The sequence below is a fragment of the Anopheles merus genome, chromosome 2R (assembly GCF_017562075.2).
Source record: "Anopheles merus strain MAF chromosome 2R, AmerM5.1, whole genome shotgun sequence".
NCBI lineage: Eukaryota > Metazoa > Arthropoda > Insecta > Diptera > Culicidae > Anopheles > Anopheles merus.
In genome coordinates this window covers 55,466,568-55,480,880 of record NC_054082.1, presented here as the reverse complement: position 1 = coordinate 55,480,880, position 14,313 = coordinate 55,466,568, and the positions used below count along the sequence as shown (strand labels likewise).

Below are 14,313 nucleotides of genomic sequence, written 5' to 3'. Positions count from 1 at the left end.
TAAATTTAGAAAACCGCGTATCTCCGAATCTGCGTAAGTCGAGAACCGTGTAACTCGGGAACAGACTGTACAATTTTCAGATCAACACTTCAGAAAGACCTTCATTTGTGTAACCGCTGAACTAAATCTAATCCATATCCTAGGTAAAGGATGCATATTCTTTTGAAATGGAACTTTCATTTTGCACATTAGTACCCTCCCACTCCCCCCCATCCCTCTTAACACTTCTTTCGCTTTCACTTCTTTTAATTCGAGTTAAGTTTCGAGTTTTAACCTACCGAAAACTACCGATAAAATATTGTTGCGCCTACCGAAAACCGCCAAAATAATCTGGCCACACTGCATGGATTTGCTTCGTTCAGATTGACAGGTGAGTTTATCACAGTGTGTGCTGTCGTGAGGTTTTAATTTAAAACAATGTTTTAGCTTTCGTAAAATAATCCGAACAAATGCCATGTTCTAGGGGAGAAATAACTCAAAACTCAATCGGATACAATTATTAAATATTGATTTATTGAGGAACGTCTCGTGATCTTTTAATTGTTTGAGAAAGAACCGGTGAATCACATATTGCACTGCAAATATCTTGGTAAAGCACAGCTTATTGTTGTGGTTATACGCACTTTGGTAATCCATCAGTCACGTAATTTTCTCGTGGTGTATTGCAAAATATTATTCTTTTCAGTTCTAGTTCATTAATTCTTCGCTCTTTTAGGCTCTGCAAATGAAATCGTGATGAATATCATGTCGAAATAATGTGAAATATAAATGTGTGGCATGTGCATTATCATCCTATCCTTAAATTACGATATTTGAAAACGACCGGCGCCAATTCTTCGCAGGCCATGATAGGAAGAAGCGTGTGGAGAGGAGGAGTAGGCAGCAGCATCACCTTCTTCCATGGCTGGCCGTGGAGCAGAAACCCAAATGCAGTGCGACCGATGTACCCGAAACGAACCATATGTTTCCCGCTTAGTCGAAATATAACGCTAGTTCCGATACGGCTATCGGCAAGGCCAGTTGCGGGGAGAAGATTTCCATACACAACCAATCTTGGTTATAAACTTATGCTGCATCCACGCGAAGTGGAATCGATACCAAATAACATCAGCGTGCTCAATGTTCGGAGCATTGCAAGTGATAATAGCGATAAAACGCGGACTACACGGTTGGAGCGAAAAGAAGCGCGAACATGGCAGCAACAAATCTCGCCTTACGCGAGGTTAATGCGTATCGATAGGCCCATCGGTTCGTGGTTACTCTTTTGGCCATGTGGTTGGAGTATTGCGCTTAGTGCTCCGGCAGGATGTTGGCCGGACCCGATGATGCTTGGCCTATTCGGCGTTGGAGCTTTCGTGATGCGTGGTGCAGGCTGCACGATAAACGATCTATGGGACCGTGACATAGATGCAAAGGTCGAACGTACACGAAACCGACCGCTCGTATCGGGAGAGATCGCCCCATTCGATGCGGTCGTGTTCCTGGCGGGCCAGCTGGGGGTAGGATTGTTGGTGCTGCTCCAGTTAAATTGGTACTCTATCCTTTTAGGCGCTAGCTCCCTGGGCCTAGTCATAGTTTATCCTTTGATGAAGCGTGTCACCTATTGGCCGCAATTGATGCTTGGAGCTACCTTCAATTGGGGTGCCTTGCTTGGCTGGAGCGCAACGCAAGGTTCGGTTGAGTGGTCCGCGTGTGTGCCACTTTACGTTGCCGGAGTATGCTGGACAATCGTGTACGATACAATATACGCCCATCAGGACAAGGTGGATGATTTGATAATAGGAATCAAATCAACAGCGCTACGATTTGGAGATAAAACGAAACTGTGGCTTAGCGGTTTTACGGCAGCCATGATTGGAAACCTGCTAACCGCTGGACTGGTGTGTGATCAAACATGGCCATATTATACCTCGATTGGACTCATTGGAGCCCACTTAGCTCACCAGGTACGCATATTTGGGGCTTAGGTGTGCGGCTCTTGAATAAAAAAAATATTAACATGCTTTATTACATTTCAGATTCACTCTCTAAATATTCACAATCCCAAGGATTGCGCCACCAAATTCATTTCGAACCATCAAGTTGGATTCCTACTGTTCCTTGGAATCGTCCTAGGAACGCTGTACAAAAAGAATAGCGAAGACCGAACAAAGGGCTCGGTGACCGGTAGCAGTAGCAATCCCAGTGGTCAGTTGAGTGCCACTGTTACCAGCGCAAGAAATATCGTCGTATAAGGCGATAGCTTTCCTGTATACCTCGTAAGCAGCGGTCTCCACACTATGATTGAACCCGGTGCTCTCATTGAACATTTTGATTCTGCCCAAAAGGATGTTGAACAGTCACCAATACAAAGGTGGTCATAATGTTCGGAGGGTATTGCTAGCAAGACTTGTTTAAATTCAATACAGTACCAATATCGCATTAAGAACAATTCGTGTTGTTGATTTTAAATGGGGTCCAAAAAATTTACGTCTGTGATATTTTTTTCAGTATTATTTCGGTGTGCAACATTCAATTAAGAGTGTTTGATTTTTTTTTAAATATAATTATATACTGCATTTCATTATTATTCCAGAATTAAACTGAAGCATCAAACTGGGTAGCCGTGGTAAAAGCCTCAACAACATAGTAACATGTCCGTTCTGAGTTCAAACCCCGCACCAAACCAAACCACATAAATGGAATGGTCTGTTCTAGTATGGGTACATGAAGTCACTGATTACCCATTTCATGAGGTGCATACCCAGATTAAAAAAAAAAGATTGTTGCTCCAAAAATAGAAAGAAATAATAATGAACAACAATTCAATAATGTAGTAGCGAACTTCTTCTTCTATTTGGCGTAACGTCCTACGCGGACCACGCAGCTGAATTGCTACGGGGGAACGATAATATGAGACATGAACCCTTGACGGGCATGTTCTACGAGTCGGGTGAGATGACAGGATCTCCCCAGCAAAGTTCATCATCATTAATTTATCGACTTCTGGGGAATCACAGCATTATAAAACGCATTTTGTTTGACAATTATCAGCAGCATTTGAATTTTAAGCGATCGCTTGTTGAAAGAATTAGATTGCCTATGTCAACCACCAAATGTGTTTTCTGTCAAATCTTTAACGTATGAGCTAACCCGGCGATTTCGTTCGAATGATTATCGTTTGATGTGATTGTGGAAAAGAATTTTGCAAATGTTGGTTTCCTTGCTTGTTTGATGCTAAAAGTGAAGAATGCAAATGTAATTTCACGCTTGTATGTATTTATAGATGCAACTATAAGGTGAACACATTTCATAAGCGCATCAAGTCAAGGCTACGCAATAGTTTCTGAGTAAACATGTAAGTGAATATTTTTACCAAAACATGAAACGCACTCTAGGGATGTCGATCGTGAATAGAGCTGTGCGGGTTGTCAACATTCGCTGTGTTGTGTTTTGACAAGATACCAGCGTATCTCATATCGTAGTTTTCCGTGTGTCGAGCAGAGTTATCACATCTTGCAAGCGTGAACACAGATTCAGAGAGCTACCCACAGTAATGGCTATATTCTTCTATCGACGTAAGTGATTGTTTCGCAGGAAGAGAACAGAGTTGCTTGCCTTTGGCCAGCGAAACATTTGCAATACTGCTATGCTGATGCTGCAGGAAACAATGGAAGCAAAATGTGAATGTTGTTGGTGCACTGCTAGTGTTTATTTCCAACATAAACGTCTGATGTGGAACAACGTTGAAAATAAATAGTTTATCTGGCTTAATATTCGCTGTTCCTAGATTCCCGGTATGCTGTTCTTTGCAGCAAGAGAAAATGTACTTGTCAAGCCCGATGTCCGCCCACTGGCATCGTCGTGTGTTTGGTGCCATACTCATACTTGGAAGGAAAGCTAGCGCGCGCGCGTTTGTTTCATAGTTAGGCCCTGCTCATATTCCTTTTGTTTGTGGAATGAAGCTCCTCGTTTCTGATGTATGCGACAAAACAGTGGTTTACTTCCGTAGTGTAGTGGCTCGTTTTCCGGTATGTGTTTTTCCCGTTCCGTTAACGTTAACACCTTCTTTCAATGAGATAGTTGGCAATCGTTGCCAGCTACGAGCAGGAAGTGATCGAATGGTTCTAGTTCTTAATGTATGTATCCCACTCACTATCACTGTTTAGCCAAGTGAATAGCGGATAGGGGCAGGGTGTAGTGACGATGTGTGTGGAAAATGAAAAGCCGCACCTGCCATCAAATCCCCAGGAGCAGAATTCTGAGCAATGTGAATTTGGCGAATGGTGGTAGTTTGAATGAGCGTGTGTGCGTGTGTTGTTAGATTCACGTGCGTGCATTACTGTGCCTTGTAATCATCATTTCCCTTGCTCTTCTTCCATCGCTTACTGCCACAAACTTGTTGTGGGGTGTTTTGTTGTTGTTGTTGTGTGTGCTGAAGTTAGTTGCACTATTGCCGCTCCCAGTATTGGTTTAAAAAGGATCTAAGGAATCGGTGCAATCTGGTGAAAATTGGTAGATAAAGAATAGTGTGTTGAAAGTCTCATCGCAATCAGGTGCTGGGTGGGATGCAAATTTCTTTGAACGATTGTTCCATGTTGTTTCGTGTGCATTTAATGCAAGTGTAATAACAAGTATACGGCACACAGTTTTCGTAAATCTGCATCAATGACGCATATGGCACACGGCGAAATTTGTGAATGTAAAATTGCATGCTCTTAAATTCCTTTGTACCGTGGTGTGCCAGAAATGTGCATTAAATGTGGAGGTTTTAGTAGAAAGCAACAGAATTGTTTCTATCGCATTTTGGCATACATGTGTAATAATGTCTGAAAGTAATGTAAAGAAGCAATTCTAGTGTAAAAGTGGCTCGATTAGAATGAGTTCTACTATGGAAGGAAGTGTTGTTCGATTCGAATCTCATTAGCAGTGCATAGTTACACGCCGTATACGTTTAGCTTTATGCTTTGGCAATACGTGCCGAAGCGAATAAACTTCGCATGTGTCGTACAGCTGTAGTGCTCTTTCAATGTTTTCTTTATTGTGTTCTATTGTGCCAATTCTCTTGTACCATAGCTTAGTGAGTCAGTAAAGTGAAAAATAAACATGCACTGAATCTTTGCTGATAAAATAGCACTGATGGTTCAACCGTCGCCATAGAATCTCTCTCTTCCCTACTACCTTATCGGTGTCAAATGGTAGGAGAAGCTTAGTGCCAAAGTTTAGTGTTGTGTTAAACTACATAAGCATCTATAAGAAGAAGAAAAAACTCCTGCAAAAACGAACCAACACGGATAAAACAAGGCATCAACATGATCTGGTCCCCGACAAGCAACAAATATGGAGTTGGTGAGTAAATACACGAGTACATTATTTTGTAACTTATTCATTTGCATTCATCTTATGTTGACACAGATGGCACAGTTAATGTGAATGTTCTTTTAAAATATGATATTAAACATTTTAAGAGAAACAGAGCTGCAATGGCCCCATGTTCGGTCAGTGAAAGTTATTCATCGGTATTTGCTGTAGATAATAATAGTAATAACGCATCCTCTTGGTTGTGTGTGTGCCCAAGAATTCTTACCAGAACTAAGGGTAGAGAAGAATTGAATAATATGTGCAGAGACGACAGCGTCGTAATTCCCATCAGACAGACAAGAGTGCATCTGTGGTGAATGTCGGGCATGTCGAGAGTTGAAGGGCAGAGAAATTGCATGCTTATCTTGATCATGGATTCCGTGTACGTTTATTTACGACAAGGGAGGAGGGGGAGGGGGGTTAGCTAAACTGCGAATAGTCTTGCTTCAATGATGATTTATACATCAGATGTACACTTTTCGCAAAATCAGGTACAATCAACTTTTGCTTAGGTTAGCTCATTTCTCATTTAAGAAGACAAAAACAAAAGCAAATGCTAATAAGATTTTTATATATGTGTGCAATACAAATAACCGTTGATACGGAAACAATAGTGATGATTGTTGCATTAAAGAATACAGTATTGTCACTAATCCTGGCAAAAACAAACAGATTGAATATTGAAGCAAGCAAGTACAACTTATGATTCTTATTTTATTATTATTATACGAAGAGGTTTCACGCGTTTTGGCATCATCGTCAGTAGTGAATTGGTTCCAAAGCGGAAATGGGCAACGCGGATGTGCGATTTCCTGTGAGGTCCATTTTGAGCATGGCATTAAGTCTTTATCGATGCGTACAACGATGTTCTGGCTCATAGAAAATGTATGCATAAATTGTTGACGAAACAAATTCTATTGTTGGCAATGTGTGATTAGGTCAGCGGTGTCTTTTAAACCGTTGTCTAGTATATTTTAAATACTAGTTGCAACACAAAACAATAAAGTAATCTGTTTTTTGTTTTGTGTTAAAGTTTTATTAAGTCTGCATACGTTTGTAAAATTGTAAATCAAGTTTATTCGTTGTCATTACGTATAATACATATCAAAACATTAAAAAATTAAAAAAAAAAACTATTGAACATGAATTATAGCGAGCAAAAATGGCACAATTGCTCTAAGTTATCTTCAGCCATATCGATGCAAATTTCAAAAAGATAGTACAGTAGGTGACCGCTAACTGGATGTGTTTTAACTGGAGTGCTTTTTAACTGGAGGTTCGCTAACTGGAGTTACTCTCAGTTAACGAACACTTAAACGTCAAAACATAAAACATCCGGAATTTCATGAAGAGAAATTTGTCGCAAATGTGCATTTTTCAAACAAATTTAGGGTCTTTTGCCTACGTTTGCTATTAATTTATGTTATTACACGAATTACTATACTTTATATCAACATAAATGAAAAAAAAGTTTGGTATGTTTATTCCAGCCAACGCCAATCAAAATAATCAATCCATCGAAACGTCACTCCAGTTAGCGAACATTGTTCGTTAACTGGAGCTTGTTTACCTCTCAGTTAGCGGTCACCTACTGTACAATGATTGTTTGGAACATTTTACAAAGAAACGAATTGTATTGAAGTGTTATGTGCTAGTACCCTATGCCAATGAGCTGATTACACATTCATAGCCAAAACCACCTGTTCATTCACGTGAAGGTGCTGCAAGCGCCATAGGAGGGTGTCATTAAACCTATCTGGAGCTGTTGATGTTCCTGAAGAGGATAGAACAAATAGTGTTCATAAACCATGTACATGAAAACCAACTTTTTCAATATACAAATTTAAAAGTATTTTATAAATACAGAAAAGTGCAATTTTATAAGCAAAAATAAGACCCAAAAAACGAGTTTAAATATAAATATTCGCATGGCATTGGAGAGCATTGATTATTTTATGTTCTAGTTTTTAACCATTCGTAACCTCGTAATTAAATTAAATAACTAATACAGTTATTATGCCAAACATAAATAAATAATTTAATAATCGTGCAAATATGTAGACTGACTGGAAGTTAGTTATGTGAGTTGAATTGTGTGGTGTTGTGTAAAGGCTAACATTTTCCCCCCTATGAGCAGAAAAGTGCTTTAAAAATATTTGTAAAAATAGTAAAATATGTTGTACAGCTTTTTTGCATGGAATTTGCATTTCATTGATAGTTTTTATGCTTACATATAGCCATATATTCGCGTTAATAATGTTATAGAACTTTCCATTGTGTATTATTAAAAAATCATGTGAAAGTTTTAAATATTCTTGAAAATTTTTGTAACTGATTCGTAGTCTGAATTAGCCGGCATAAATTATTTTATAGGACCTAAATAATTTCAACTAATTCTAACCAATTCGATTGAAACGAATATAACTTTTGATAAATTTACAATTTCTACACGGATGTAGGGAAAATTCAAATAGTTCTCATAAATCAGGTCTATGTATTGATCAGCAGCAAGTGATACAATCAGTGTCATAAAAAAGCCTGTTCGTATGGGTGGCCATTCAATGGAACAAAGAAGGGTAGGAAAAGAAAATGCGATCATTCAAGGTTAGATGGCCTGCATACTTCCGTTCTGCAACCCGTCCACATCCGTCTTAGTTCACAATTCACGTTCACTGCCATCGTACTCCTCATCGTGCCTATTAATGTACGTGCCTACGTGGATGATTTTTCAAGAAACGGTTAAAACTAAAAATAAATATGTTCCGCTTCATCCATTGGATCCGATTCTGGTACATATCACCATAGACTGGATAGGTGAACCGTTGAAACCTTTAGACCAATATAATTCGCATTGCTTGTCTTGCGCGTCGATAATTTTTGGTATGATTTCATCATTCTGGGTTTACGTTACGTAAAAAAAATTTAAAAATAGGTTCAAAACTAGCGGAGTTTGAGCTATGTAGACAATTGTTATGAATGAATTGTTAAGCGTTGGATATCAGTTGCAGGATTGATTTACCTATAGTAGAATACAGGTATTCCCCGATGTACGCTATTAATGCGGACCTCGAAAATTAGCGTAATTCGAATTTCGTGGTTTTAAGTAAAATTTTAGCTATTTTTGTATCATTTTACTTGAAGTGATAGGTTTTAGTCACTAAATTAGTTATTTGATCTGATTTCAACTGAAAATTACAATTTTGTATCTTTGAAATGTTTTTAAAATGGACTAAAAATGGATTTATTTTACATTTTTGCTCGAAGAACTGTCAAATTTAGAAAATCTTGTACAGGACACGCTCGGTAATCCCCAGCTGATTGAGTGCAGATTATCGAATGACGTTTTGACGTGTTCTTTTGAAACTTCTTATTTTTGTCTCGGTTCATGAGTTCATTGTTACATTACGGATTACCGAGCGTATACTGTACAGCGAAATTGCGTATATCGAGTATGGCGTGTACCGGGGAATACCTGTAATCTACCATGCAATCGTCGAAAACAGTGTCAGTTTCTGATGCGGATGATATATGATGTTTCTAATGTGAGTAATGTTAATGACGAACTTGGTTATTCTCTTGAATTGAATTCCTTAGTTTCAATTGCTAACAGTTTTAATATTTTAAATAGAAAAGACAGAGTGCAATTTATCGCATTTAGCTAGGGCATTCACATCATGAAAAACAAGAGACAGATCGATTACAGCAAACATGCATGAAGAAACGGAACGGAAGTCTCATGAAATGAATGTAATTCATCATTCGCATGAATTTGTTATTATTGTATCTATAGTTTTATCATTGGTTTACTCTGTCTCCATTTGTTTGTGTTCTCTTTTCTGTATCCATTCGCTATGGTGTTCGCCTTATCGTATGTATGTATTTCTGTTGTTGTTATTCAGACGAGTCTTGGTGCACTCAGACGTTCAGCAGACGACGTCTGGTGAGAAAACAATAAAAAAATATCTTCATTCACTTCAGGGAGCCGTTTATGCTGGTGCATAGTTTGTTTTGTCTGCTTGCCTACTCGTGGTTAAACGACGCAACGTGTAGCATGTGAATTATGGATCAGATATTTCCGGGACAACCGTTCATTCTCTTCGAAGCATATGCAGATGTTTTAAAATGCATGTTAAAACTAAATGTGTAACGTTTACACACTTTGTATGATAAGCTATCTTACAATTTTTAAACAATAATTGAACAACATTAAATGTGAATAGGTTATAATAATAGGTTCTACGCAACCAGATATGTAGTCCTTGTCTGGTGTTTACGATGTTAATTAGACTTAGGAACGACATCAAATAAAAAAACGCTCTTTGTCTGCATTCCAATACCGTTCCAAATATAGCTAATAAATTTTATTGAACGTTTTCACTACAAATCGTTCACATGCCCCTTAATAGGCCTTAAAGAAGAAACCCTAAAGGAGTTATAACAGTGATATCTCCGTGGTAGCAGTCCAGGGGTTCTCGATGAACAGTGATCTCGTATACTTTCGATTTGGTTTTGGTCTTGCATAGCGCCAAACGGTTGTTCAGTGTCTGATTTATATAACAGTTAAAAACGTGTCGCTAGAACGAAGCAATTGTTCTTGGTATATTTTCCGTCATATCTTTAGTGAATGTGGATTGCGGATGCTACGTCGTTAATTTCATTAAGGCCAAGTGTGTTAAAATTAGATTGACGGAATATAATATACATCTAAATTATTGCGACTTTTAATCGTGCTTAACATTTTAGTTCTACTTTAGCTCCTACTTTAGCAGCTCCTGTTTTGCTGGTTCATTTGATCTAGACCAGAGATCGGCAAAATTTTCGACAGACTTTTTACATTTTTACTTTTGACTGACTTATCCGGCTCTAACCGTTTGGCGGTCTTGGAGTGTCCACCCCAGAGGTGTGTGGAACGTGAGCAGTCTCGCACCTTCATCTGCTAATCCGTTATCCTGGCCATAATGGCGGAAGCCTCTATGCCATCCTGCCACTTCAATTTGGGCATAGCACGCCTCCTCGGTGCTTGTGGACGGCTTAAAAAGTCGTCACTCATCAATTATGTAACGCTGATAAGGGGAGAGGGGGAGTTTAATTTATGTTCTTCTTCTTCTTCTTTTGGCTCAACAACCGTTGCCGGTCAAGGCCTGCCTGTACCACACTACTTGTGGGTTTGGCTTTCATTGACTTATTGATCCCCCCATAGCAGGATAGTCAGTCCTACGTATGGCGGCACGGTCCATTTGGGGCTTGAACCCATGACGGGTATGTTGTTAAGTCGTACGAGTTGACGACTGTACTACGAGACCGGCTTTAATTTATGTTACGTAACGCTAAATATAATGTTTGAACTTCTTTTTCGAATAACACATTAGTAAAAAACGAGGATTCTTCTTGGCGACTTCACAACCTTCGCGGTTATGCCGATGTAAAAAATATCTCGCTACTTTTTATGTGCTACGCAGCCGTATAGTCCGTCAGTTGGTCCGTCGAATTTGGTTACCACGGACGGACGGACGGAAAAACGCAGGATCGTCGCAGTAACGTTGCATTCCGTTATAGCGACGACCATAGTGTACGTGCCACTCGATTGTACAGGCAGACATTTGATGATAGTCACTAATGGACATAAATGCAATATGGAACAAGATCAAGAAATTTTTTGATTGTATAACCTTTGTTTTCTTCTTACGCACATTACGCTAAAAGCCTGATAGACGAATACTTTTTGCAAGCAAATCAAATGACTTATTTTGTTTTTAAAATAATTTAGTTATTATTGAACTATTTTAATGCTTATTTTATAGCAATACGTGTGTATTGATGGTCCCTTTATCAAACCTCATAATTACTTTAACCGATCCATGCCTGTTGCGGTCATAATTCACTTTTTTTGTAAAAAAAATCAGCTAGACGAATGCTTTTTGGGCTGACTGTATTTATGGAGGACCAGGAAGATGGCTGGATGAAAAACGCTTCTGATGATGGTGATGCAAGAACATTGCAGACTGTGATGTGGATTTTTTGAATTTGATTGCTACATGGGACAACTTTTCTTTGTGTAAAATATAATGGTTTTTTGGGTAATTTAAAAAAATGTGAATATATCAGAATAAAAACATAAACTCAAAAAATCTAATTTTGTTCAATAAACTAAGCTATTTGAGGGGGGGGGGGGGTGCATCTGTTACATAATTTGGGGGATTTATGTTCATAATTGAGGGGGGGGGGATTGAAAATTAGCAATCGTATTAGCATTAGGGTCGTCCGTTTCCATGGGTAAAACACGTCCAGCCCGACCAGTGGGTCGAGCTTGATACGCTGCATTACAGTGAGGACGCCGTACATCTCGTATAATTCTTCGTTGTATCGGCTGCTCTATTGTCCTTCCAGACATCTTCCCCACGAAAGCGGCCAAGAGAGTTTCGCCAGATTTGGACAGTGTCCATGTCTCAGAGACGTATGTAAGTACCGGTACTATATATGTGTGATAGAGTACTAGCATTCAGCATCCTAGCGCGCGACTCAGCTTCCATATTGTCGGTACTGATTTTTGACACGCGATATGTGAAATCTTGGTCAGCTTCAAAAGTGCGTTCACCTTTTTGTTCGTCACCCCTACGTATGTTTATATATCTTGGTGGGGCCGCCGATGTTGCCCCCATAATTTTGGTCTTTACCTCGTTTATGTGCAATCATAGGTTCTCGGCCGCCTGGTCGATCTCTTGGTAGGCTTCTGTTTTCAGCGTATGCCAGGGTTTTTTTTTCTTGTTTTCGCAAGCGTAGCAACATTCAACGCAATCGCAGCAAATGACAGGACAACGGCACCAGTTGTTTTCGGAACGTCGTCACGCTTTAGATAACCTTCGCACTTGACATCAAAAGCGCGGTACACAATATCACAAAGAGTTCTGCGGCTTGAAGCAAACATTTAACCACCACCAATAAACTTTTTTAAAGTAATGCACACTCCTGAAAATCGAAAGTTCTGTGATCATGTGAATTTACGTGAAAAAGTACTGTCGATTTTTCTTTAAAAATTGTAAACAACAAAATTTTCAAGCTGTCAATTGAACTGAATCCGTTTAAACACATGTAGTTCAATATTTGCAAGAATCCGCAACACTGGGATTGTGATACTGTGTACATCGCTTGTGATATCAAGTGCGAAGGTTGTCTTAAGTGTGATAACGTTCTGAACAAAACTGCTGCACTTGTCCTGTCAAATGCTGCATTTGCGTTCAACCTGAGAGTTCCTGAGAGTTTTCCATCCTAATTCACCTGGTAAGTGACGTTGGTCATAGTTATTCTAACCAGCCTTTTTAATTTAACCGCGAGCTCATTGCGTCGTACTGTTTTCACCTGGATATGATATTATTATTATTTTTTTTTATTCAGGATGACAGCTATGATATTATATGCGGCTTTGAAATCAATGGTTCGTGTTGTGTTTGTATTCTGTATTCTGTATGTTGTATTTGCATCACAATAATGTTTCAATTCTTCCACATCATTTTCAACACTTCTCAAGCTTTATTCTTTCTTTGTTATGTGTTGAAAATGTGTAAGAATTGAAATGTTATTATGATGCAAATAAACATTTTGCAGTAGTTAAAAAACATCATGGAGGAGATGAATAATTATTTGCACATTAGAGGTGTGCCAAATGAACCAGAACCGTACAGTTCATTCAGCTCAGGTGAAAAAATGAATGGACCGGATCACAAGAGAAGAACGCTATGATTCTTTTGACAAATTAAAGTTAAAAAAATCTTGAAAATGAGTACAAACATTCATGATCATTTTGCAATAACGAACAGAAAAATCTTACAAAATTCGCAAATTTAGGAAAAAATGAAATGGTCGATTTTAAACTGATTGTGAGAATCGGTTTCTAGGGTCAAATGATAAATTGTCAATATTGGCTTGCTTTTCATGCGATTAGACCATCGGATTAATCTGTAGTTCTACTGATTTTCGATTAGTGTTCAGGTTTTACAGGTATTGCTGTTTGCAAAAGCATGAAAGAACAGAAATCACGTTCAGGCTCACAGCAATGAAAGACTCGGTTCACTCACGTTCACTTAAAAGAAACCGAAAAGCCTATTTGCTTTTCCATGATACGATTGTATAATGGATACAAAAATTGCAATTTGCTTCTCGATGTCCCGCCATGAGAAATGGTGATTTTGACAGGAATTCCGAGCAGGAATCGTTATTTAGAGGGAGGGCTAACGTAGAAACTATTGATGGCTAAAGTTGGCAAAAACCGGAGTCGACTTCGATCTGACTCTGAAACTTTCAAACCGGAATATAAATTCGATCAGCATTATCCAGAGCCGTCCGGAATCGTGGGGAGTCGGTCGGAGTCGTCCTGAGACGGAGTTGGCTGTAGACTTGTTGAAGTGTTGTTCATCATCATTACTGCACCCCTACAACGGCTCCTGGGTCACAGTACTGTAATAAATGCTGAACTTGTCTGAAAACTCCGACGCTCCAGAGAGCACATCACTAATATGAACGTTAAGATTGTTGTTCTGTTTGTGAATCTCTGAAAAGGTGCCCTAAGACTACACAGTTTTTGCTAGAGAATCTTGCATATCGAGCAAGGTTTGTGAAGGGGAAATCGAGTTGCCAAAGCATTCACATTCTCACATCCCAACATTTCATCATATTTTTTTCGGCAGTGGTGGGGCAAATATTCGATGGCATTCGAGCCTGTGTTAATTTGGATTGTGATGAAATTTAAGTAATTAAACCAAAAAATGTTAATATAATCTTTGAGGTGAATGAAGAAAAAAATAAGATTAGTAGAAACTTTAGCTGTTTATATTGTCATATTCATATTACTTAAAAGATTGACAAATGTAAATGAAAGGTAAATTGATAGGATCTATTTTAATCCTTTTCAATTAATTGAAAATGTACTATAAATGAAGTTAATCACAATAATTAGGAAACTTCTGGTGCTGGAGCAAG

General features: G+C 38.7%; 2 protein-coding genes across 12 annotated transcripts in view; both read left to right on the top strand.

Annotated features, from left to right (window-relative positions):
* Positions 1–629: 629 nt before the first annotated feature.
* On the top strand, positions 630–2,428 carry LOC121589965 (4-hydroxybenzoate polyprenyltransferase, mitochondrial). 2 transcript variants are annotated; one of them, XM_041909261.1, is made up of 3 exons: positions 630–659; positions 716–1,946; positions 2,019–2,428. In XM_041909261.1, exons 2-3 carry the CDS (start codon positions 846–848, stop codon positions 2,232–2,234), a joined length of 1,317 nt encoding a protein of 438 aa, XP_041765195.1. In that variant the 5' UTR covers positions 630–659; positions 716–845; the 3' UTR covers positions 2,235–2,428. The 2 variants fall into 2 exon arrangements, with proteins under 2 accessions (XP_041765195.1, XP_041765194.1); XM_041909260.1 differs by having other exon boundaries at positions 650–1,946.
* A 751-nt stretch (positions 2,429–3,179) lies between these two features.
* The window catches only part of LOC121588784 (dedicator of cytokinesis protein 4), an 82,703-nt gene continuing 71,569 nt past the window's right edge, over positions 3,180–14,313 (top strand). The window contains exons 1-3 of one of the 10 annotated variants that reach the window (XM_041907117.1): positions 3,398–3,557; positions 3,770–4,010; positions 5,056–5,328. In XM_041907117.1, coding sequence (XP_041763051.1) covers positions 5,292–5,328 — 37 coding nt within the window. In that variant the 5' untranslated portion in view covers positions 3,398–3,557; positions 3,770–4,010; positions 5,056–5,291. The other 9 variants (XM_041907120.1, XM_041907124.1, XM_041907122.1 and 6 more) reach the window with 9 other exon arrangements.